General features: G+C 35.6%; 2 protein-coding genes across 2 annotated transcripts; one reads left to right on the top strand and one right to left on the bottom strand.

Moving 5' to 3' along the window:
• Positions 1-12,488: 12,488 nt before the first annotated feature.
• Positions 12,489-16,087, top strand: LOC120636130 (piggyBac transposable element-derived protein 4-like). Its single transcript, XM_039907434.1, has 2 exons — positions 12,489-13,615; positions 14,320-16,087. The coding sequence occupies exon 2, from the start codon at positions 14,332-14,334 to the stop codon at positions 16,066-16,068; it is 1,737 nt and encodes a 578-aa protein (XP_039763368.1). The 5' UTR covers positions 12,489-13,615; positions 14,320-14,331; the 3' UTR covers positions 16,069-16,087.
• Positions 16,088-16,147: 60 nt separating this feature from the next.
• Positions 16,148-17,337, bottom strand: LOC120636131. The gene is made up of 2 exons (XM_039907435.1): positions 17,078-17,337; positions 16,148-16,801 (listed from the first exon to the last, which is right to left on the bottom strand). The coding sequence occupies exons 1-2, from the start codon at positions 17,088-17,090 to the stop codon at positions 16,401-16,403; spliced, it is 414 nt and encodes a 137-aa protein (XP_039763369.1). The 5' UTR covers positions 17,091-17,337; the 3' UTR covers positions 16,148-16,400.
• Positions 17,338-26,073: the final 8,736 nt, after the last annotated feature.

Genomic DNA, 26,073 nt, shown 5'->3' with positions numbered 1-26,073 from the left:
AATTAATTTATTTCAAGTAGGCATAATTATGTAAAACAGCAAATTGGAAAAAAAGATAAGTATGAAGGTACTTCATATGTATTTTACAAAAAATGCAGTTTGGGTCAAATTTAAAATTGGGTCCACTTTACAAAAATCATTGTTGCATAGCCAGCGGCTTACGGCGCGAGAAACGTAAAAGATGCATGTGTATTTTTTACTAAAAAAATAAAATATTAATTATTTTTATTAATTATTTATTTTATTATATCTCTTTATTAATTTTATTTTGTTATTTTAAAATGTTGTTCTGCATAATAATATGTATTATTTGTTGTATATTTATGTGTTTCAATACAACTGTAAAGATCAATTACCCACAAGTGTAAATAGGTAAGGATAAATATAAAATGCAATCCTTTTTAATTCGTATATTTACATAGTATAACGAGTAGTAACATACGTATATTTACGTAGTAGTAAATATGTCCCAGACAAACTTCGATTTCATTACCCAACGTGTTTAATCGGCTGGTCGTTACTTTACTCTTAATAAGGGCCAATTTCAACAATAAACTCGCAACAAGGCATCAACCAACGGGGCATCAAAAACAACAGAGATTATTTATATTTTATGGCATACATTTGACAGACCATCACATTATATTTATTTATTTATTAGGTAACTATGACCTATCTACACTATAACATAACAGAATAATTAAAAACTAAACTAAATAACTTACATTAAATATTAATATGCAATATACAAAAAGTTACAAATTAAAATTTCTGCATCTAGGCAGCCCCACGTGGAGTTTAAGCTTGTAAATCGGAGTCGGATTTATTAATGCTTTCAAAATGCCGTTACTGCTTACCCACGTTCTTTTCATCAAGGATGCTATTCGTTTTCTACTGATGGCAAAAAAGTCATCAGTTTGAGCCCTCGCGAACATTTCTGATGCACTACAATAACGGGGTAAGCCCAACAGCATTCTGAAACCATCATTATACTGAACTCGTAGGGCGTTTAGCGATGCCTGTGTATAGCTGGTCCACAGGGATCCCGTGTAAAAGGTGGCTTCGAACAAACTAACTTTTGCATCATGGCTACAACAGGCAAACCTGTGGACCGACATATTACAGCGCACCGCCAAAGCCCTACGCTCTCGTTCTATGTCTGCATCATCCTTAAGGTCATCGGTAACAACATGTCCTAGATATTTAAAAATGCTTAACATATTTAAGCGGGCGACCATTCAGTATGATACTATAGTTTCGCACTCTTTTGTCGGTATACCTTTGACCCTAAAGATCATCTATTCGGTCTTTTTCTTATTATATATGAGCCCATTTCTGTTTACTTACCCCTCACAATTTTTAACAACTCTTTTAATGAACTAACTGTTTGATCCCGCAGAACCATATCATAAGCATTACTAAGATTAATAACACAAACATTGTCAATCCAGCATCCAACATATCTTCTGCTAAGTTCAACAATTATGTCATTCACATAAAGGTTAAAAAGGATTGGCGGGGTTAAACCTCCTTGTCTTACACCGCACTCTAGATTATAATCGAGGGAAAACGCACTACCCCATCTAAACTAGTTTGTTTGGTTTAAGTAACAAAATTTTTTTTTTTTTTTTATTAACGATAGGCCAGTGTTTGACGATAATCATGCCCGTTAGAAAGCAATGATGAGGTCTAGGTTGGAGCACGCTTGCCTAGAAAAAGCCTATTCACTCTAGCCTTAAAGGTACTCAAATTAAAATAAATAAAATAAAATAAATAATAATAAAATCTTAATAAACATTACTCTGTGGTTTAAAACGACCAAAAAGAAATGGCTGTTTTTTATGCATTGGTCCTTCAGAAGTGTAATACTATTTTATTAAGTCGAATAACATGTTAGACGAAAAAGGTAATTTGAAATTATGCTGATTTACTGAATGTTTCTTAAATTTTTATAATACTTTACATAGATGGCGGTAAAATAAAGAATTATGTGTTTGTTTTTTTACTTTTAATGATATACCAACGGAGCCAGTTAAAGATGCGGAAGAAACTGCAGAAGTCCGCGAGAGCAACGCTACCTTAAGAGGTTCTCATATGTCTGTACTGCACTGCAGTGTTACGTTCCAGTGCAGTATGGAGACATAAAGATCCTCATGAGGTTCTTCACCTGAGGCGTACTCTTTGGAACAGAAGAAAAGAAGGTAACTCATCTTTGCTGCATCCAGTTTTCGTATTAAATATGTTATTTCACAAATTTAGAGAGAATAAGCATCAGGTGTGCATGCCATTAACTGATTGGAACAGAAGTAATGTTTCAGATAAAATATTGTTATAGATTTTGTGTGAGTGTATATATACTATCAAGCATGTATTGTCTAATTTTAATGAAGATCTGATTAATATTGTTGGACAGAAAGGACATAACTCTTCACACATAACAGCAAGTAGCGAGGCTTATGGGACAATGATCGAATGCATGTGTACTATCCTAGTAATATTATAAATGCGAAAGATGGATGTATGTATGTATGTATCAACTAAAATAATGAAACTTAGTTACTCAGTATACCACGTACAATAAAAGTAGGTACATAGGTAGCCACGATGATTATGATGTTAGCATCAGCTATTCTAGCTTCTCGAATGACTCATACCTGGACGAAGTCGCGAGGGTCTGCCAGGTTATAATAAAACTGTCTAAAAACAGTTAGTAGGTCGAGCTATATACATGAAAGGTATTTTAAAAAAAAAAGATTTGATTCCAATGTATAATCTATACTCAAGCCAAGTTGTACTTTTTTTTTCAGTTTTGCCTGTCTGCTTGTCTGTCTGTATCATGGCCGCGCATCACGCTGAAACAACTAAATTAATTCAAACTAGGAATGATTTGAATTCATAATACGGTAAGACATAGGATCGGGTTTTTATCCCGTTAGTTAGTTAGTTAGTTTTAGCTCAGTTCCTTTGGGAGAGGGACTTTACACCATAACTTCTAGTTAACTGATTTAAATAATTGTTTTCGTTTTGCATAGATTATAGGTACTACACAAACATCACCAAATACTTCTTTAAAAAAATACACATGTTTGAAAAGTTCACCGAAATCTTTTTGCCATTTATGTCATACTTTGTTGATGCTTAAAGTTTGAGTAATCCTAACAAACACCATTCATCTTCTGTATTTTTCGATTCTGCCTGACAGATGTTTTTCTTTGTTTCAACATAGCGTACTAAGCAAACAGGTACGTAGACTTGACTAATAGAATCCGTATTCTCTTCCTTATTCATTACTCCTATTTATGAACTTCAATTATCCGTTCCTTTTATAAATAAATAAATAACCAGTTTTAATCTTTACTTCATAATAAGGTACTGTCCGCGGCCTTACAGTAGTTTCTTACACAGACTTCTTCCACGTACAATATCTGTGTAAATATGTCGCAGACAAACTTCAATTTTATAAACTACCGTTTAATCGGCCGGTCGTTGCACGACTGTTAAGGACCGATTTCACCAACCAATGTTTGTTACTTTAGCGACCCACTACGCACTTGTTTTTAAATTTGAGAATTTTGTTATTAACATTGAATAAGATACAACCAGCGGCCTTACAGTAGTTTCTTACACAGACTTCTTCCACATACAATATCCGTGTAAATATGTCCCAGACAAACTTTAATTTATTACCTACCGTGTTTTATCCATTGCACGACTGTTTCGGTGACCCACTACGCCCTTCTTGTTAAATTCGAAATCTTTGTTATTGAATCAGGGTTTAAAACTTTTATTGGTATCTATTATGTTATAATATTCACCTATTATAAAACCTAGATTGGTTCTTCTCTTATAATTTGATTTTTCTGCAGTTGGTTTACAGTTTTTGAACATTTCTTAAAAAAGTAATATAAGGTTATTTTTTGTCGATTGCATTGGCCTGGTACTATTTGTTGTTGGACTGCTCGATAGAGGTTGATCAATATACTTATTTGTTGTTAAGAAACTATCATTGGGCGCTGCCTGGGAGGATACTACCAGCTGCAAGTACGTTGGAGCGAAAGGGTGAGATTATGGTATGTATATTTTTTGGAAATATTAAAATGTACCTGCTTTCTATCTTCTTGCCACTTTGCAAATATCTACAGAGAGTCCTGCGACACTTATACTAATGGATCCAGGTTAAGAAACTGCAGAAGTCCGTGAGAGCAACGCTACCTTAGGTGGTTCTTATGTGTCTGTACTACACTGCTGTGTTATATTCCAGTGCAGTATGAACACGTAAGGATCATCATGAGGTTCTTCACCTGAGGCGTACTCTTTGGACCAGAAGAAAATAAAGGAATTCATCTCTGCTGCATCCAGTTTTAGAAATAAACATGTTATTTCACAAATTTAGAGAGCATAAGCAATCGCACCTTGGGCTGTATCATCACTTACCTTCAGGTGTGCTTGCAGGTGCCATTTACTTATGTGTTAAAAAAAATTGGTTGTCTGTAAAGTCGGCTTACTGACGATAGATTCATCTTTCGTATTTTTCGATTCTGCCTTGTAAGATGTTTTTATTGTTTCAACATAGCATACTAAGCACGCTACTACCTGCAGTAGCGAGCGTGGCCGGAGCATTTCCTCCATACACCAGTTTTCATCTTAACTTCATAGTAACGTCTTTTTCAGAATCATAATAAGATACAAACAGCGGCCTTACAGTAGTTTCTTACACAGACTACTTCCACGTACAATATCTGTGTAAATATGTCCCAGACAAACTTAAATTTTATAAACTACTTTGTTTAAACGGCCGGTCGTTGCACGACTGTTAAGACCCGATTTCACCAACCAATGCTTCATGTGGTTGTTCACCTGAGTCGTACTCTTTCGAACAGAAGACAAGAAGGAAATTCATCTTTTCTGCGTCCAGTTTTCGAATTAAATATGTTATTTCACCAATTTAGAGATCATACGCAATCGCACCTTGGGCTGCATCATAACTTTCCATCCATTCGAACAGACGCAGTTCCATCCTCGTAAAGTCTGCAAATGAGACGAATCAGGTGGTTAGGTACTCCCATTTGAATGAGTACCTCCCATAACTTATGCCATCTCACAGTGTCAAAGGCCTTGCGAAAGTCAACAAAGCAGATAAAGAGCGGGATATTGAATTCTCTAGCTATTTTTTAATTATCTGTCTAAGTATTAAAATCTGCTCCCTTGTCCCTCGACTCTTAAAGAATCCTGCTTGTTCCAATGCTATTTCAGGATTTAGATAAGCTTGCAACCTGATGTTAATTATGCGAAGGAGTACTTTGCTGGCGTGTGAAATCAAAACTATAAGTCTGTAGTTGTTACATTTCTTAGTTGACCCCTTCTTGTGCAATGGTATGAACACAGAGTGTGCCCAGTGTCACTATAAATATATATATGTAAATAAGATAAGGTGGTTTCTTTTTTGTTATCACCATCCCACACTAACCACTTTTTTATTTATAATTTTACTATATGTTTATGTGGTGTACAATTAAAGTGTATTCATTCATTCATTAAACCCTTACCTGATCGTCTGATCGTTATCGTTTAGACAGATTTTTGTTTCGACAGCGTTGTCTTGCCTTTGGGTGGCACCCTGGCTGGTTTAGATTCACAAATCAGCCCGACAGATGGCGCTGGGGTCAGCTTGTTAATCTATATATTATATAAAAAATAAAAAGCATGCCCTACAAAGTGTTGCTCTGTTTATAGATGATAGTTTTCCACTAACTGGTTAAATAAATAAAATAAATAAATAAATATACTACGACAATACACACATCGCCATCTAGCCCCAAAGTAAGCGTAGCTTGTGCTATGAGCACCGGGCCGAGATAGCCGATGAATATTTTTTATTGAATATAGTACACATAAATACTTATAATATACAGATAAACACCCAGACACTGAAAAACAATCTTGCTCATCACACAAACATTTTCCAGTTGTGGGAATCGAACCCACGACCTTGGACTCAGAAAGCAGGGTCGCCGCCCACTGCGCCACCCGGCCGTCTTAACTATCAGGTAGACCATCTTCTTGATCCGTCAATTATTACTACAAAAAATATAGCTTAAGCATGTCCCATCATGAACCGGCGGCCCGGTCGTGTCGCAGTGTTCACATAACGTCGGCGCAGCAGATTCCGACGGCTAACTTTGAAACGTGATGTGATATAATTTTACCCGAATACAGCAGTGTCATGTGTTTAACAGTTAATACCTACAAATGTTCCTAAGTGCCCTTTTGGTCTAGTGGTGAGTAATTTTTTATTTTTTAGCTCGTTCGGGGTAGTTTTATCGCCATTCTTATTTCCGCCGCTAAGCGTCATTGTTGCAATGATGTGTTCCGATCTGAAGGGTGTGGTTGCCGGCGTAATTACAGAAACGTATTACGTAACACTTACTTCTAAATTGATGGACACAGCGCGGCATATTGCAGGATGTGCCCCTTGCATGCCCTTTAAAGTGTTGCTCTGTTTGATTTTCCACTTACCATCAGGTAGGCCATTTGCCTGGTCCGTAAATTTTTAATATAAAAAAAAATGTTCGAATGCAGTTCGTGAGGTCCTGGGTTCGTTTTCCGGGTCGGACCAATCAAGTTTTTCAATCAAGAAATTCTAAGGATTTACCAGCTCGAACTTTGGAAATTGGTGATGACTTCGGCCGTGGCTAGGTACCACCCCATCGCCAAACGATTTAGCGTCCCGTAGGAAGCGATGCCCCTAAAGTATGGATGTAACATTTATTTATTTATTTTATTAACATCGTTTAGCACAGTAGGGCGAATTATACTAACTAGATATACTAGTTATAATAAAACTTTCAATGTATAAAAAACCTTTTTTCTATTTTTAGTGTCGTTTTCTCTACAAACGTAAGGCGTAAGATAATTTTTTCAAAAGATTTTTATCTTGTTACGCTAAAGAAGTATATCTTCTGACGCGTGTAAAAAGAACACACACGTTTTTTTATCGCGATAAACAATAAGTTTCCTCCGGGATATGGGATGAAATTTTTTAACAATTTATAACATATAACATATCTCCGGTAAATTTGCACCGATTTTAATCATTCTTTTTTTATTTGACAGTGTGTAATACCAAGCATATATTATCTAATTTTAATAAAGATCTGATGAATATTGTCGGAGATCAAGGACATAATTCTTCACAGATAACAGCAAGTCGCAAGGCAACGATATGGGACAACGATCGAATGTATGCGTGCCATCCTACTAATATTATAAATGAGAAAGTATGTGAGAATAGATATATGGATGGATGTATGTATGGATGGATGTTTGTTACGCTTTAACGCCACAACAAATGAACCGATTTGGCTGAAATTTGGCAAAGATACCTACAATATAGTCTGGCATAGCTCATAGGCTTCTTTTTATCCCGGAATAGCGAACAGCTTCTACAGGTTGGCTTCGCTATTTTTTCCCCATTTGTCTTTCAATATCCGCGCAGCGGAGTTTTAGACGACGTGATGTGGTTTTTTGGATAGGCATAATTAACGTGGTTTTTTTAAGGCGACTTATTCGCGGACGAGGTCGCGCGGGTCCGCTAGTTTGTAATAAATGTGTAACTGGTCGAACTCTGTACATCTTTAGAATTTTTTGAAGGGCGCTCGATATTGGACACTTAAGCCAAAACTGGATTTTTGTTTTGTCTGCCTTACCTAACCTTAAAAAATGTATTGCGGCCAAATACAGATTTGGCCGCAATACATTTTTTAAGGTTTCTGCGAAATTTCCTGGGGGGGCAGCTACTCTCCCCTGCCCACTGCCCCTAATTACGCCCACGGTCGCTCCCTTTCGTATTCTAATGATATTGAGCTGAGTTTCTCTCCGGCATCTGTTCCGTAGAATCAAACTTCCGAACCAAATTCAAATTCAAATTCAAAATTTCTTTATTCATGTAGGCCTATCACGTGCACTTATGAACGTTCATACATAAATATATGTTTACATAATTGTAAGGGGGTGGTGATAACTTCGTTCGCCAACTTAAACCTAAAGCTACGAGGGTTCCAAACGCGGCCTGGTCTAAGAAAAACACACAATTAACTTAGCCGGGTAAAAACGGAACCGGTGGTAGAGTCACTACAAACAGACAGACTTGACGTTTCTGAAGTGCTTATACTAGGCCTACTTGAAATAAATGAATTTTGTATTTTGAATTTGAATTGGAGCAGTTTTTCGTTGCCTGAAAATACGTTACGTTTTATTCTTAGAACTAACTAACTCGATTTATCGGTCCCGAAAACCACTGGCATACTAAATTTCATGAAAATCTGAACCGTTTCCAAAATTCAGATTATATATTACAAGTACATGTATATACGAATTCCTTGTAGAATAAAATAATAATTATTCTTTAATTTGTGATTTACCTTGTTACGCAAGCAAAGCAACCTTTTACACACGTTCTCACACTATTTCGCGGTACTACGGATATATGACGCTGTGACCGCTGACGTGGTTGTAATCCGAGATAACCATGAAACCTGTGGCGCCCGGCTAGACTAGAATTAGCTGTACCTTAGATCAGGAAAGAAGCTCACGTTATTAACATAAAAGTAATTGATAAATTAAATAGTCGGGTACTAACTAGTTCAGATAGAATTAAAGTGAAAACTTCTTTAGGAAGATGGAACTCCCGCCATCGTTACCGAACGCTTTCCTGGAGCTATTAGTACACTATATTTATATGTGCGTAGAGTTTGTTTTCTCTTCATAACATTTGACATTTTTTTTACAGATCCACCGTGCTGCCGCCTTAATGACGGCCGACTGACGCAGTAGGCAGCAACCTCGCTTTCTGAGCCCAAGGCCGGGGGTTCGATTCCCAAAACTGGACAATGTTTGTGTGATGGGCATTAATGTTTTTCAGTGTCTAGTTGTTTATCTGTTTACCACATTTACTTATATTATTCATAAAAATATTCATCCTTCATTCTAGTACCCATAGCACAAGCTACGCTTTATTTGGGGCTAGATAGCGACGTCATAATATATTAAATTTTTTTATTTATACTTTATTTAAATAACATTCATTTTGGTTGGCAGTAGATTGTGTAGAAATGTATTTGATTATTGCAAAACAACTTATAAGCAAATATCTTATTGTTATTTTTCTAAATAGCCAGTTTTCTTTCCTCGCGCTGCTATGAGAACATTGACAGAAAGTCCAATGTAGCCTGTGAAGGTTGCGAAGAACCAGCTTATGATGAAGTCCTCGGGCGCAAAGCAACCATGAGGGGTCCAATTGTGCGCATAGCGCGCTTCAGAGCTGAATTGCAGCGCAATATGGGCACTTTTGGACAACCATGGATAAAATACTGCATACTCTTTGGAACAGAAGACATGAATTACGACTATTCTGCATCATTCTTTTGTAATGAAATGAGGATGATCAAATCAAGACAGAAAAGACAAGCGTGACATTTTCTCACTTATTCTTTATTAATGTATACAGAAAAAGTTATGTTTGAGTTGTTCTACAATCGTTGATTAAAATGTTGTTTTAAATTATCGCACATTAAGTCGATAATTTGTAGACAATTGACGTGCCCCACGGTTTTATTTTAGTCTAGTCTATGCATATGTTTATAATTCCCTTGACTGTATCTATTTTATTATTTTTTGGTTTTTAATACATTTATCTTAAACATTGCAATGTATGTTTAACATAAAACCGTTTGTTTAACTTAAAAAGTTTTTTTACCTATTTTTATTATGAATAATATACTTAAATACTTATAATATACAGATAAACACCCGGACACTGAAAAACATTCATGTTCATCAAACAAACATTTTACAGTTGTGGGAATCGAACCCACGGCCTTGGACTCACAAAGCAGGGTCGCTGCCTACTGATGTTTGGATGTTTGTTACTCAATCACGCAAAAACGGCGGAACGGATTTGGATGAAATTTGGCATGCATGTAGCCTGGACATGGAATAGAACATAGGCTTCCTTTTATCCCGATTCCATAAGTAATTCCCGTCGGAAAACGATTGGGTATTTGTTCTCAGTGGTTTTACTCCACCCGTTCAATAACGTTTTATAACATTTTAGATTTTAGAACAGTGCGACAGTACCATATAGAAGTTATTCAGAGTTAAGTATCGACCTCTTCGGCATAGTGGTGAGACTTTTGGTCTCGTAAAGGGGGTGCCGGGTTCGATTCCCGGCAAGGACAATTTGGGAAATTGGAATTTCTGAATGTTAATGTCTGCTCTAAAAACCAATTATGGGCTAATTCATGCCAATATAGATTTCAGTTTGTCGCGTGGTGGCGTCAGATCAGAATTCCGATATATCATTCCGTATTCATTCTTTCGAAAAATAGTTTTGAGTTAATGCTTACACCTTTAAATTAAGACCTGCGATGTATATTATATTTAATGAGTTAATAAATAAATAAATACGATCTGAATATGCACACTATGATAATATTTTTTCTAATAAATTTTCGATCCTAGTTCAACTGCATCTAGACTTTCGACAAGCTGTTTTTATTCTAATTTAGGATTGGAAGGCATACATACTTATGTATATTAAGCGAATGAACTGAAGTGCCATGAACAAATGCAACGAGAAGATTATTACGTTCACCGTACAAAAGCCAAATAGAAATCAAAACTTTTCATTTCAATGAACAATCGAGTGAGGTGTGTTTACCACTCATACCTAATCATAAAAATATTTGTATTCGTCAACTTGGGGAGTGAGAGGGTGGAATTTCAAAATATCCTGTCTACGTGGATACCTACACTTTATAAAGAGTACACCCTCCAAAATTCCTGTCATTAGGATTTAGGACCAGCGATTTCGGCTGTGCTTTGATTTTTTAGTCGTATTTGAAGAAGAGGCTCATTAAACTAAAATGCAGTATTTACTAATTTTTTTAGGATGTGTCAATCTCCAATTTCAGTCATCCTTGCAGCAGTTTTTGCGTAGAAGAATATATAGATACATTTATATACCTACACAGCGTCACCACCTTTCATTCTAACTACAAATACCACAGCGTGACCGTGTTTGATTCCCGGCACGCAAAAAACGGACCTTTTCGGACTGTGCGTTTTTTATGTTATGGAATATCACTTGCTTTCATGTTGAAGGACAACATCGTGAGGAATCTGCATGACTCAGTTCTCCATAATGTTCTCAAAGGTGTGCGAAGTCTACCAATCCGCACTTGGCCTGCGTGGTGGACTACTGCCAATTCATGCCAATATTATAGATTTCAGTTTGTCGCGTGGTGGCGGCAGATCAGAATTCCGATATATTTTCAGTATTCATTCTTTATTTATTTCCCTCCTCATTCAGGGACCGGGAAGGGGTTAATAATGATGAAGATGATGATACATTCATTCCCCCTACGCAGCTTCGTGGCACTACATTCCATTACCCTTAACTTGTCCAATGCATAAATAGTGTTTCCACGAAGCCGCTCCCCGCTTTGACATATCAGTTCATTCATTAGGTATAACTGGTCCCCTGTCTTATATAGTAGACTATACTTATATACCTACTTTGTGAGAACACTTTCTTATTTATATTATTATTGAAGTGAAACTTCTTTATCGTCACATTTTTCCATTACGCGCCATCTTTTTCTGTGACGCGCCATCTTCATTTCTGAGTCACATTTTTCTTTACGCGCCATATTTATTTCAAATAAATTCAACACGTGATGAAGTTATGGTATTTTTTTTTATTTAGTTTCTTATAGTAATTATCAGTGAATGTAAATAATTTTACTTTTCTAAGTTGCTTCAACGGCTCAGGAAAACATCGTGAGAGTTCAACATAATGTTCTCAAAGGTGTGTGGAGTCCACCAAACCGCAATTGGCCAGGGTGGTGGAGTCCCGTGCTCTGCAGTGGGCCGGTAATGGGTTAATGTGATGACGATGATAATGTAAATAATTTTATTAAACTAGAAATTTTAATTAATACTACTGTAATCTAGTAAATATCGATTAATTTTAATATTGAAATAAATAATATGTCATAAAAAACGACTTACGTACATTTCTTACGTGTGTACACTAACACACACACACAAATTTTATTATTTTATATATGCCTTAGTTTTGTGTGTTTATATATATTAACGTTTGTATATAATATGACTGTATAAGTGTATGTATTTAGATATTATTTTTACATACATAAGCAACCTGTCACTCATTCACTCTGCAGTTTAGTTGCCTGGCAGAAATCGCTTTTTAGCGTTAAGCCCGTAACTGTACAACATATGTTAATTGTATTGTTCGGTTTTATGTCGTTGTTGCATATGTTTCTGGGTGTGCAATAAGATAAACTTTCTTTCTTGTTTCTCTTTACAGGAAAATCAAAATAAATTAGTTCAAAAAACACATGATAACATTTCAACAATCAAGACCAACTGGGTGCACTGCGGGAACCAGGAACTGCTTATATTAACCGATTCAATGCGGATGGCTCCGCAGAGGCGCCATGTGTATCTTTTGTGTATGGCGGGTGGCGCCCGAGAGGAGCCAAAATGTTTTCCTGTAAAACTCCGCTAAAAAAGCTTTATTCAGAGGCTAGCCCTAAATGAAAGTTTCCTTATTTGTCACGTAGATTACGATACTAGTATTAGTTTCAAGATATAGCGTGAAAAAAGACATTTCAGATGTTGTAAACCTTTTCAATAGAAACAATAATTATGAAAGGTAACTTTTGTGCATGGCGGGTGGCACCCCAGAGGAGCCAATATTTGAAACCAAAAAACTGACTAATTTAAATTTATCAATAGTACATATTTCAGTGTTCTAAAAATATTAGTGTCTTTATTTATCACGTAGATCCTTTCCAGAGAAATCGCTTTAAGGTGTAGCGTGATTTCACACTCTTCGGGGATGGTAAACCATTTTAAGCGTTATTTAAATGTTATTTAATATTAAGGGTTACAAACGAATAGCACTAATCATGACAGTTAAATATTTAAAAAATATCTGTTTTCACTTTTTTTGCTTTGTGGATATGCTCTTTTGCAAGTTTATGGTAATAACTAGGTAGTTTCTCGAAGTATGTCCAAATTTAACCGGACTAGTAATTGCATTCCTTAGGTATCAAGACAATGTACTTAGTTTATTTTTGGTGAGAAACAACAACAAAAACGATTCTCAGAAAAGCACTATCTTTTGTTGTTATGCTATGCAGTCATATCAAAGATGTTTTAAAGATTTTTAAGCTTTTTATTGCCCTACTGCTTATTGTTAATATGCCGTGCCGACCGACCCTTTTTATTGATGGGCTAGGGAAAGATGTTATTTAACTAAAAACAAAAGAAGTCGGTGCCATAAATCACTTAACAAGGTTTCTCACGCGCAAATTACTTAACTATCGATGATGTTTTTTCGTTTACTTCTGTTTTGCTATTTATGGTGATCAGACGTAAGCACGTTGTGACCGTTTAATGCTCGCTTCTGAAGTCTCTTAGTTTGCCTTTTAACAACTGTGGACTGTGTATCTGGACTTCGAGATTTTGCTTCAGTGACTACCCCGGCTAGTAATTTGGACTCTGTTTTGATTCTTGACTTTACAAGGTGAGTTTTTTTAACAATGTTCTTTTTTTCTTTTCTAGTCTTTTCAATCATTGAAATTTAACATGAGCTTTTTGAAATTTAACATGAGGGACAGAGTGATTCCATGTTAGAGGAAAACCTAGATAGGGCATGTAGCACAGGTCTCGTGCTACAACTTTTGTAGGAACACTCATATGCCAAAATAAATCAGTCTTGAGTTATTGAACATTTTATGGTTTTTGGAAAAAATCCCATTTCGTGACCAGTGTTCAGAACTAAAAAAAATACAAAATTTTCTAAATTGTTCGTTTATTATTCTGTCTTTAACTACACAATGTTAAGTAAGAGGTAAAACACTTAAAATTCTACGTTAAGCGGAAAGATAGGTACCCTATGTAAGGTGTTCTCTTGAAACAAATGAACAGACAAACACCCCCAGACTCATACATAGACACACAAACACCACATACACACACATAAGCGCTTAAATACATAACATTCGACGAAACAGATAAACACTTACACTCATACACACTCACATGTACAAACACTGTGTGAGTGTGTATGTGTGTGTGCTTGTGTATGACAGTGAATGTGAGAATGTATATCTGTGTGAGAGAGTGTGTGTGTGTTTGTGTGTGTGTTCGTCTGTGTTACAACACCTTTATAACGTATAAAATAAAGTGTGTTGACTGCTAGATAACTTATTCTACTATTTTTTTCAGTTGCTAACCAAAATGGCTACTCCTCCATCCCCTGAACCTGGCCCGTCAAATTGGGATCTCATATCTATGGAGTTATCCGGAATGATGTCTCCCAGCCATATAAACTTATCAGACATGCCATGCATTGATGCTATTATAAGTGATGCAGAATTGTATGGGATTTTGGCACAGGATGTGGATAACTTTCTGGAAGATTTGGTAAATGAAAACACAGAAGATGAAGAAGCCGTTTGTGCTGAAGATCAGTTAGAACAGGACGTTGAAAATACAACTGATTGTCCCCCTAGAGCCCCTAGAGCCCCTACTACCGATTGGTTCAATGGAAACCCCTCGAATATGGCCGAGATTCCTTTTACGGGCACACCTGGTTTATTACCGCCTCATAACATGAGTGGAAAAACACCGATAGATTTTTTCTTTTTATTTTTCAATAGTCGTATCATTGATTTAATTTTAAACTGTACAAACAAGTGCGGCAATGAATTGAAGATTGCAGCACGCACCGCACAAGCTCGTTTTACAAAATGGAAGGAGATAAGTCTTGAGGAGTTCACGGTATTTATTGGCATAATTTTATTTATGGGTACCGTGAAAGTTAATAGAATGGCCGAATATTGGTCTCGACATTATTTAATGCGCCTAAGCCCACATTCATTTATGGCTAGGGACAGGTTTTATTTAATATTAAGAGCATTAAATGTCCAAGATGAAATGAGGCCGGAAAGTATTTTTAAAGTAAAGTCGTTAATAGATATGTTCAACGAAACAATGTCCACAACTTATTACCCATCCAATAATGTTGCAATAGATGAATCCTTGATTTTGTGGAAAGGACGTCTTTCTTTCCGCCAGTATTTAAAAGGGAAAGTCCATCGTTATGGAATTAAATTATATATGTTAGCTGACATGAATGGCCTAGTAATAAAAATTCATTTATATGCTGGTTCTGGGGATCAATTGGTAGGTGGAAAAAATCATGTAAAAAAAGTAGTAATGTTGTTAATAGAAAAATATTTAAATAAAGGCCATTCACTTTATATTGATAATTATTATAGCAGCGTTGGTTTAGCAGAGGAGCTTTTAGATAAAAACACGTACGTAACAGGTACACTACGAGCAAAGCGCGCTGGTAATCCCACTTTAATTAATATAAAATTAAACACCGGTGAATCTTGTATTGTTCACAATTCCAAAAAAATTGTTGTTACCAAATGGCAGGATAAACGCGAAGTGCTGCTTTTGAGCTCGCAGCATAAAAGCATTTACAAAGGGACTAATAGTCGCCGAATACGCACTATAAAGTATAAGCCTGATGTACTAATTCAGTACAATAAATACATGAGAGCAATTGATAGGCACGACCAGCTTTTAAGTTATTATTCCTGCAAACACAAAACCTTACGTTGGTATAAAAAAGTTATAATCCATTTAATCCAAATATGTTTGGTGAATAGCTTTCTTTTATATCGAGAAATAAGCAAATCGAATATAGAATTATATGATTTTAGAAAAAGTGTATTAGAAAATTTATTAAAGCCACCAACCGTGCCACAACGATCCCTTGTTGAAAGAAAAATACATTTACCTAGTACTTTTACTAAGAGTGGTGGAAGGACAATGAGAAAGCGATGCAGAGTATGCTATAGCAAAACTAAAAAAAGAAACTTGGTTATGTATGGTTGTTCTGATTGCCCAGAATTCCCAGGGTTATGTCTCACCCCATGCTTCCGAGAATATCATAAATATTAACAAATGTATTAGAAATTTTTAATATTTATGATATTTTTAGCTTGCAGGTATTTCATGATTTCAATTAATACACACACTATATGTTATAATTTGTTTAATTGAAGATTTTTAAATACTTATAACAAACAATTCTCATTAGTAATTACTAAATCAGTCTTTTTAATGATTATAGTAAAAATCTACCTTATAAATAAGTACAATTATGTAATATTATTGCACAATGTTAATAAATAAACCTTAATATTATGTAAAACCGATGCTTTTCATTTAACTCGCCTCTCTCTCTTCATCTAAAACTCTTTTCATTTAAAACTTATGGTTTATTAATAAAATTATTTTTTTAGCGTTTCTATAATTTTTTGCATTATAATATATCTCTCATTAATACTAAAACGTAGTAACTCGTTAGATACGAATTTCCCAAAATATTTACAGGCGTGAATATCCACGACGGTTGTACTCGTAAATTGTTCTTTATCTTCTACCATTATATTTTCAGTAAACGTTGAAATATCTTTGGTGGATATTTCTGTGTACGTTGCACAATCTTTCGTAGGTTTTTTTGTACCTTCCGCCGCAGAATTTATTTCATCTTCATTTTCTTGACCAGGTTCCCAGTCATCATAAGTCTGGGAATTTTGTTCTAAATAAGCCTGTTCGACAAACTCGTAGTCAGTGTCACATTGCGTTTCCAGTTGTGATTCTGGGATATATTTTCTTTTTTTTGGTAATTCTAGAACAAAAAAGAATATATGTTTATATCAAGCAAAAAAAAAACTTGCTGTGAGCATTACGACGAATTTTTCTGTAACTACTTTTTGTTTAAAATAAAAAGTGCGTAAACTGAATTGTAAATCTTTTAAATTTATGTAAATAAATGTAATTAAATAAAAAATCTATCATGAATTTAAATTTTGTCGACAGACTAGAAAAGAAATAAGTATAGTTTTATAAATTCAATGAAAACTACAAAAAGGTTTACAACACCTTACATAAATGAGTCACTTACCTTCCATTTCCATTAATACACGTAGATAATCACTTTTTTATACACTAAACGAACAATAAAACCGCTTACGTTCGATTTTGGTTGGCGACTAAACTTACAGCAAGTGGAAACAACAAAAAAAGCGATACATTACAATACATGGCGGAAGGCGCCTTAGGGGAGCCATCAAAGTGCCTGGCGTTGGGCGCCCCAGAGGAGCCACGAAACATTTGTTCGTAGCCAGGCATGAAAGTTTGTCAAATAGTCCACCGCATTGAATCGGTTAATGTGTATGATACATACTTAAGAAATTATATATATATAAAGGGTGGTGTAAGGGGGAGGCTAGTATCAGTCAGCCTCCCAAAATGCCAACCTCACCTGCACATGGTGCACCCTGCCGTCTAACAGAAGAGGCTCTGACGACCTACAAGTGGCGGTATAATCACTTCAAATAGGCTAGACTGAATAAATGGCACAGACCGGTGTAGGCCAGCAGCGACGCCGGTGCGATCAGTCTCGCCCTGCGATGACCAACCCGCCTGCCCAAGCGTGATCATTACCGGGCAAATCTTTGTATGGATGGAGAAAAAGCCACAGCCCCTAGCGCCCGGCAGCCCCGCTATTCCTGCCTCTGGCAGCGGTTTTGGTAACGGCGGGGCAAAGGGTGTCAAGAATCTCCGGAAGAGAGTCTGCCAAACCAGACGACTGGACCTGGCAGTGTATAACGCACGCACGTTGAGGACCGATGAGAAGTTAGTCGAGCTGGAAGAAGCAGTGAGCAAGTTGCGCTGGAGTATCATGGGTTAACTGAAGTCCGTAGAGAGGGGGAGGACACGATAACCCAAAAATCCAGCAATTTGTTCTACTACCGGGAGGGCGAACAACAGTCCCAAGGTGGTGGAGGATTCATCGTCCACAAATCCCTTGTCAACATCATTGTTCGAGTCGAAAGCGTGTCGAGCAGGGTAGCGTACCCACAGCTGCGCACTCCGACGAGGAAGTAGAGGCGATGTATGAGGATATTTCGAAAGCCATACATGCCTCGATAACCTACTACAGTGTTGTGATGGGGGATTACAACGCGAGGCTGGGCAAGCGAAGCGGTGCAGAGCTGAGAGTGGGGCAATTTGGATATGGGCAACGGAACGAAAGGGGCCAAATGCTGGCCGACTTTATGGAGAAGGAGGGCCTTTTTATGACGAGCTCCTTCTTCGAAAAGCGGCCGCACAGCAAATGAACCTGACTGAACCCCGATGGTTCGAAGAGAAATGAGTTCGACTTTATCATATCGACCAAACGGCATATATTCAATGATGTCTCTGTGATCAACAGGGTGAAAACCGGGAGCGATCGAATATAAATGTAAAGCTGGAAAGGGTCAGACTGGTAAAGTCTACGCTCCGGCCTTCTCGTGCTCATATCCAGCAGTACAAAAGAAAGATGTCCAGCAGTGGACGTCTATTGGTTAAGATGATGACGATGATGATGATATAATATATATACATATAATTATTATTTTATAGATTCCTTTGTATTGTGTGTTTTTATATATTATGAAAGAATGTATCTAAGTATATACATTAACGTATGTATATAATATGCACAAGAAAGCAAGAAAGCTGGTTTATTCGTTAATACATCCAAAACCAAAATATTAACAAACTCAGACAAGATAGATATCCAAGTAGATGGTCAAAATATAGAGTACGTGGAAGACTATATATTCCTAGGTCAGTCAGTTTCTTTCGTAAACTGTACTGAGAAAGAAATTCATAGGAGAGTTGCCATCGCATGGAAAAAATATTGGAGTTTTAAGGAGGTCATGAAAAATAAAGAGATAAATTTAAAAATAAAAAAGAAATTGTTTGAGGTAGTGATTATGCCATCTCTAACATACGGTTGCCAAACATGGTCATTAAGAAAAGAAGATGAAGAGAAACTGGCCATCTGCCAAAGAAAAATGGAAAGGAGCATGTTAGGTTTAAGGGTAAAAGACCGAGTAAATAACAAGAAGATTCGAAAGAAAACCAAACTTGTAGATGTAACGAAAAGGATAAGAATTTTGAAATGGAATTGGGCAGGACATGTTTGCCGGTTGCAACCAGAGAGATGGACCAAGAAAGTGACTGAGTGGGTTCCAAGAAATGAAACGAGGAAAAGGGGGCGACCAAGAAAGAGGTGGCGAGATATTTTCCATCAGAAGTGTGGACCGGACTGGATGCGAAAGGCTCGCGACAGAAAACTTTGGCGAGACTTGGGGGAGGCCTACGCCGTAGAGGCGACTTAAACGTATATGTATTTTTAGTAAATGTAAAGTTATTTGTAGTAAAAATATGTAAAATATAAATGTAATACGTTTTAGAAATAAAGGCTTTTTTATTTTATTTATTTTATTTTATTTTATGTATATAATATGACTGTATAAGTGTAATATTAAAGATATTATTGTTACACTCTTAAACAACCTGTCACTGATTCACTCTGCACTTTTTAGCAAAAAGCCCGTAATTGTACAACGTATGTTGAATATGTCGTTCGGTTTTATGTCGTTGTTGTATATGTTTCTGGGTGTGCAATAAGATAAACTTTCTTTCTGGTTTTTTCTTTTCAGGAAAATCAACATAAATGTATTCAAGAAACACATAATTTCATTTTTTGGAATTATAGTTAAAGAGTTGAACCTACATCCAACAATCAAGACCATCTGGGTGCACTGCAAGAAACAGAAACTACTAACATTACTAGAAAAGTTTCATATAACCATATTACTTTACCATATATTTACCATTTTTACTGTGTATGATACATAATTAAGAAATTATATATTTATATATGTATAATTTTTATTTTATAGATTCCTTTTTATTGTGCGTTCTTATATATTATGAAAGAATGTATTTATATAGATAAACGTTTGTATATAATATGACTGGATAAGTGTATGTAAGATATTATTGTTACACCCATAAACAACCTGTCACTCATTCACTCTGCAGTTTAGTTGCCTGTCAGAGATCGCTTTTTAGCGATAAGCCCGTAATTGTAAAACTTGTTAAATGTGTCGTTCGGTTTTATATCGTTGTTGTATGTGTTTCTGGGTGTGCAATAAAATAAACTTTCTTTCTTGTTTCTCTTTTCAGGAAAATCAACATAAATGAATTCAAGAAACACATAATTTCATTTTTTGGAATTATAGTTAATTTCTACAGGATATTATCTATTGATTATCGTGTGAATTTAAACTATGAATCCAAAGAGTTGAACCAACATCCAACAATCAAGACCATCTGGGTGCACTGCAAGAAACAGAAACTACTAACATTACTAGAAAAGTTTTATATAACCATATTACTTTACCATATATTTACCATTTTTACTGTGTATGATACATACTTAAGAAATTACATATTTATATACCTACGTATAATTTTTATTTTATAGATTCCTTTTTATATCCACATTTAAAGAGTAATTATTTGTCTTGCCAATACTTTATGGGTATAACTATGTTGTGAAGCTAAGTATACCTAATCCTTTAAATTTTCCACCTGAGGGATTCACGTGATTTAAGTTTATATAATATTGACCGTACAGCTCTCTTCTGCAATATGAATACAGTTACAATATCAGCAGCTTTGCCCCATAAGAAACCGGCAAGACATCACACTATGAAAGTACGCAAAGTTAACAAGCCTAGCTGTTTCTAAGTCAGTAATAAGTCTCATTTTTCGGACGGCGTAGGCAGCCCAGCTTCCTTGACCTGCTAGTTTATCTATAAGGCCACTGAAGTTTCAATCCAAGGATGCCCAGAAAAACCGTGGATTTTTCCACTTTTAGTGATTCTCCATCTATTATTATATTTTTATTAACTTTCCTAGCATTTGGTAAAAAAAGCGGGCTATACCTACAAATTCGCGCTACAGTAGTAAAATTCTGCAGCTTCATTGCTGCTGCATTAACTTTGCAATAATTACGTACTACGTAATTAATCGCATTACGAAGTTTTCTACTGAATTAACTTCATAATGGCATAAGGGCATGCTGATATAGTTAGCTGTCTTTCACTCAGTACGCCATTGAATAGTAAATCATACAAAAAGTTTTTTCATCAAGAATTTATTTCATCATATTTTTCTATTATTATATTTTATTAAAACAAAAGCCTTTACAATAATGAAGACAGTTAGAAAACAGTGCTCACTCATTACACAATCAACGATTCTAAAACAAATCATTTACAATAATAATTAATTACAAATTCTTAAAATTACAGGTCACATGCATTTCTCCAAGTACAGTGGCGTAACAAACAACTGCAAACAAGATGGCCCACGACTCTAGAGGCCTCGCGCGTTGTTAAGATAATTTAATTTTCAATATGTATCAATGTACAGAATTTAACAAATAAAATTTTAAAATGTATTGAATTCTTAAACAATACCTGTATTTGGGTTAAAATTGTTATTATATTTATATTTTAAAATCGTGATTATTAAATCAAAAAGGATGACGTAAAAAAAATTATAATCGCCTTTCTTTTCAAATCACAATAAAGCTTTAATTATTATTCATCCAATAAAATAGTAAAACACAAGGATCCAAACAAGTTTAAAACATGTGCATGGGAAGATGTATTCGGCGCAATAATTGACATAATCTATGCAATTGTTGGTTTTAAGCTTATAGTTTATATAATAATTAAGTATAAATCCGCACAGAATAACACATAGTAGGCAACGGTATTTAAAGTAATAAAAACAAACGTTAATGGCAGCGCATGGGCAATGGACTCTGCTTTCATTTTGGCGCCATAATTGACATTATTAATCAACAACTAATTCAGTGTTAAGTTTTTCAGATTGTAGTCAATTTTAGTAAAAGTGATGCAAGAATGTTCAATATATAAGAACACTTAATAATAAGGCAGAGGAGAAAGTAAAATAAACTATGAAATAAAATATAGGTGGTAAAGGGTACCTTAAAAAGATAAGATTTGCCATATTGTTACGTCACTGCCCAGGGAAATAAACATTTCATTTGTAATCTACAACTACTCTTTCTCCGGTCCATTTTTTGTTTCAATCAATTCGGGATAAACATTTAATGTATTCTCTAAAAACATCCAGTGCTAACGTAAACACTCTTCGAAGGCTATAACATGTACCTACATACATTTATGACAATCAACTACAATAATAATTGTTTTCAAAAAAATTATCCTTCCTCACGCTGACAAAAGTACATTCGCTATATAACGTTAATAATGTGAACGTGTAATCTACGACATTTATTCAATAACACATATTGCGGATTTTAAACTACACTAGGAATAAAAATATTTTAAAATACGCATCAGAATTACAGAGTATAGTAAAAACTGCATATGGGAAGTTCTGAACTGACAAAGCAAGCCAGTCGGAATAGCCATAGAATGCCACCTTCAGGTCCCAACGCAGCTATTCTGATATATATTTTATCAATATTAGGATTTTTCTTTCGGAATTCATCTACCTACACATTAACATTCATATAATTTATCTAAATAAACACGTTACTGCGTTGAAATTCGGAGCCAGAGGATCAAAATTACCGGTGTCACAATACTTTGCCAAGTATTCCCGTATAAATAAACCAAAGCTAGAATAGATTTTCAAATTCGGTAAATATGTATCTAGTACCAAACTTGAGAACTACAACTTTTAAACGTAAAATTTGATAGTCCATGTACGAAGTTATAAAATTTTTGGTGACAGAAATTATTCACCGAAATAGGCGAATGCTGTGGATCAGATAGTCTATAGCACCACCAACTAAAGTGTCAAGTCGCATTTCGACGTGTAATTGAGACACTAGTACTTTTGATCTGTGCCCCTAATGTCAGTTTTTAAGTCGACAAGCGGGACAGCTACGTTAATCTGCCAATTTTTGTGTTTGAATTGTCAAATTATGGCGTTGGTTGTCATTAGACATGGCAGATTTACGCTAGCGTCTACGTGACGTCTGTTACTTGAAAGTTTAAGACTAAGGCCGCCAAATTGAGATGCTAATATAATAAGATTTCATGTGAACAAACGCGCCATCGATAACGTTAATATAAAATTTACTTAATGTTACAATAGTTCGCCATCTGACCGTCCTTTCATAATGACGGGACATTAACTCCAATGACACGTTAGTCCACTTAACAAAGGAACACTAACAGCGTTTAGATTATCTTTAATAATGAGTACTACTTATAAACTAAGGTCGTGAGAAAGGCTAAATTCGGTAAATGCAAACAAGAAGGACCTTCATGAACTAATTCACAGTGCAAATTGTGAGATTTTCTACCTTCATTTACTTATTCGATCGCAGGAGTGCAATCTAGTCACAATCCTGGGATGCCATACTGTCAAGGAAGGCGCGGGACCCGGGTAAGGAGGCCTATATCGAGGCTCGGCCGGCCTAAGGGCAGCTTGGAGGTGACCCGCACGCGCTCTCTTTCTATCCCATATAACTCGTAGTTAACTTTCACGCGGTCGAAAAGGTAAACTCAGGTTGTATCTCTCAAACTATTGACGTCAGTTAATAAAAAAATGGCGGAACCTTTGCGTCACCAAGATTGTAAAAATGCAATGAGCAATTGAACAAATCGGTACCTAATTTCATAACACATTAATATACTTTCCATATTATAGCATAAAAATTAATTGTTAATTGACGTAAATTTCAAATCCCTAGAAGATAAAACCTGGAGAGTATTGGAGATGGTGAAACAGGACTCTCTAGATACTCGGAATGAAAAAATCGTTAGTAAATCCACTATTGGCCCTGCGCAAAAGCAGAGAAGCTCTTTGTTGCTCACATGCAAAACCGTCACAAGACAATGTGGTCTGGTATCGGCAACCAGGCACTCGATGCGTGCTTGCAGACTGATTACTAGTTTTGCTCACTGGTAACAATTTGTTGCTGGTTTTCCATCAGTTTCATTATATCGTTAGTTTGTCAGCGAAGAAACATTTGTTTTACTTTTTGTTGTTATTTTGTGTCCGGCCAAGCTAGCATGGGCAGGATACAAAAATTATATCCCCAGAGAAAGTCTAAAATCGTGGTGCCCACCTGCCAAAGCCTTTGTAAGTGACGCGGTCGCGTTGGGTTCATATTGTTTGTATGAAAATAAAATATTCAATGTATCCGACATGTGTAAGACACTATTTTATACAAAAAGGCATAGTATGTTAATATCTTAGTTAAAACGACCTCAACTAGTACATGTGATAAATATGTGCTTTCCGGAAGTGTACACCTGAATGGAATTCTTAAAAGCGCAACGCTTAATCAACGCCCGGACGATCAAGGTCCTACGCCATTTTTTTAATTGACGCGATATCCTGTGATAAGATTTGTGAATTTTGCCTTCCGATGGCTGAATTGCAAAGAAACCTGTCGTTGGCATTTAACTTAACTAATAAATATTAATATTGCAAATAGCCATCAACCAGCTGGGAAAATCAATTACTAACTAAACACGTTGAATGATTCATCAAGAATTCGTAGAAGAGACAAGGTATGTACAAATGGTTATACAAATATATGCGTAAAACACTAATTAAAATCCTTATATTGAACAATAACAATAATATTTAAACTAATTACAGAAATATCTCTAAAATTGCATTTATTTATATAACATAATTCATAGGACAATGTGACATGTTGTATCGTTTTAAGGTGCTCCCAAACTAAGGTGTCAGAGTTTAATAACATTTTATATAAAAATATCACATACAGAGTATTTATACTTTTTAATTATTAGTTTAAAATTATGCAGTTAAAAATTTTCAAAATCGGTCTTGAGCATTTATTTGTGTTAAAATATTTATTTTTAAAACAAAATGCTAAAAGGAGGCCGGAGTTTTACACACCTCTCGTTCGAAAACGCCCTAATGCGTGGTACGTTATAGTAGATTGTTCAACAAAGGTGTAACACCGACTTGGGTGACGGGTTGGGTTGGTTCACGGGGATGCAGTTTTTGACTTACGCTGATGGTTACTACAACTGTTTTTAATTTTAAACTGTTACAATTCTGATGCCATTCATTGCATTTATTTACAGAGACATCCCTTAAGAATACTTCTTTTTTTATTCCACTACAAGTTACCATTGACTGCAATCTCACCTGGTGGAAAGTGATGATGCAGTCTAAGATGGTGGCGGGCTAACCTGTTAGGGAAATGGCAGTTATGTTTAAACCATACCCATAATCTGGCATAGCACAGGAACACTAAATCGCTTAGAGGCACGTCTTTTTCGGTAGGGTGGTAACTAGCCACGGCCGAGGCCTCTCACCAGACCAGCCCAGAAAACAATCAGAAATTAAAAATTTCCAAATTGCGCCTGCCGGCAATAATTCATAGAACAATGTGAAATGAATGATCACTGTGAAAGAAGATGAAAATAAAAAGAGAAAAGAAGAAGATGATGAAAAGAAGAAGAGGGCTGTTCGTGCGATCTATAAAATGGGTCCGAGAGAGTCATTGAGAGATCAATTTAAAGATGTGAAGATAATGACAGTTTTTAGCCAATATATATTTGAAAATTATTAAATTTTCTATGTTCAAAAAGTATTTCTAAATTTAAGAGAAAATGTGACTGCAACAGTTTGAACATTAGAAGCAAAAATAAACTTGCAGTGCAATGTACTATACTACATAAAATAAGTAATTAATTTAAAGGAAATTGTATACTACTTTACAATAAATTACCAGTTAATATCTTGGAGATGTCTCTAAAAAAGTCCAAAGTTTGTATTAAACGTAATCTTATAGAAAAGTCCTATTATAGTATTAAGGAATACGTTAACGATAAAAATGCTTGGGTGTAAATTATTTCTCTAACCAGGTTGCATCTTTAATAGTTTTTAAATGACAATGTGAGATGGTGATAACGAAAAAAATAATAACAACCGGCTAAGTTCGTTGTGGGCTTCTTCTTAGACCAGGGCGCGTTCGGAACCCTCGTAGCTTTAGTTTTA

This window comes from Pararge aegeria, chromosome Z (assembly GCF_905163445.1).
Source record: "Pararge aegeria chromosome Z, ilParAegt1.1, whole genome shotgun sequence".
NCBI lineage: Eukaryota > Metazoa > Arthropoda > Insecta > Lepidoptera > Nymphalidae > Pararge > Pararge aegeria.
The sequence above is the reverse complement of the archived record's forward strand: the minus strand, read 5'-3'. Positions and strand labels throughout refer to the sequence as shown.

Excerpts from the sequence above, each read along its gene's own strand:
- LOC120636130 (XM_039907434.1), top strand. The coding sequence starts at position 14,332 with ATGGCTACTCCTCCATCCCCTGAACCTGGCCCGTCAAATTGGGATCTC.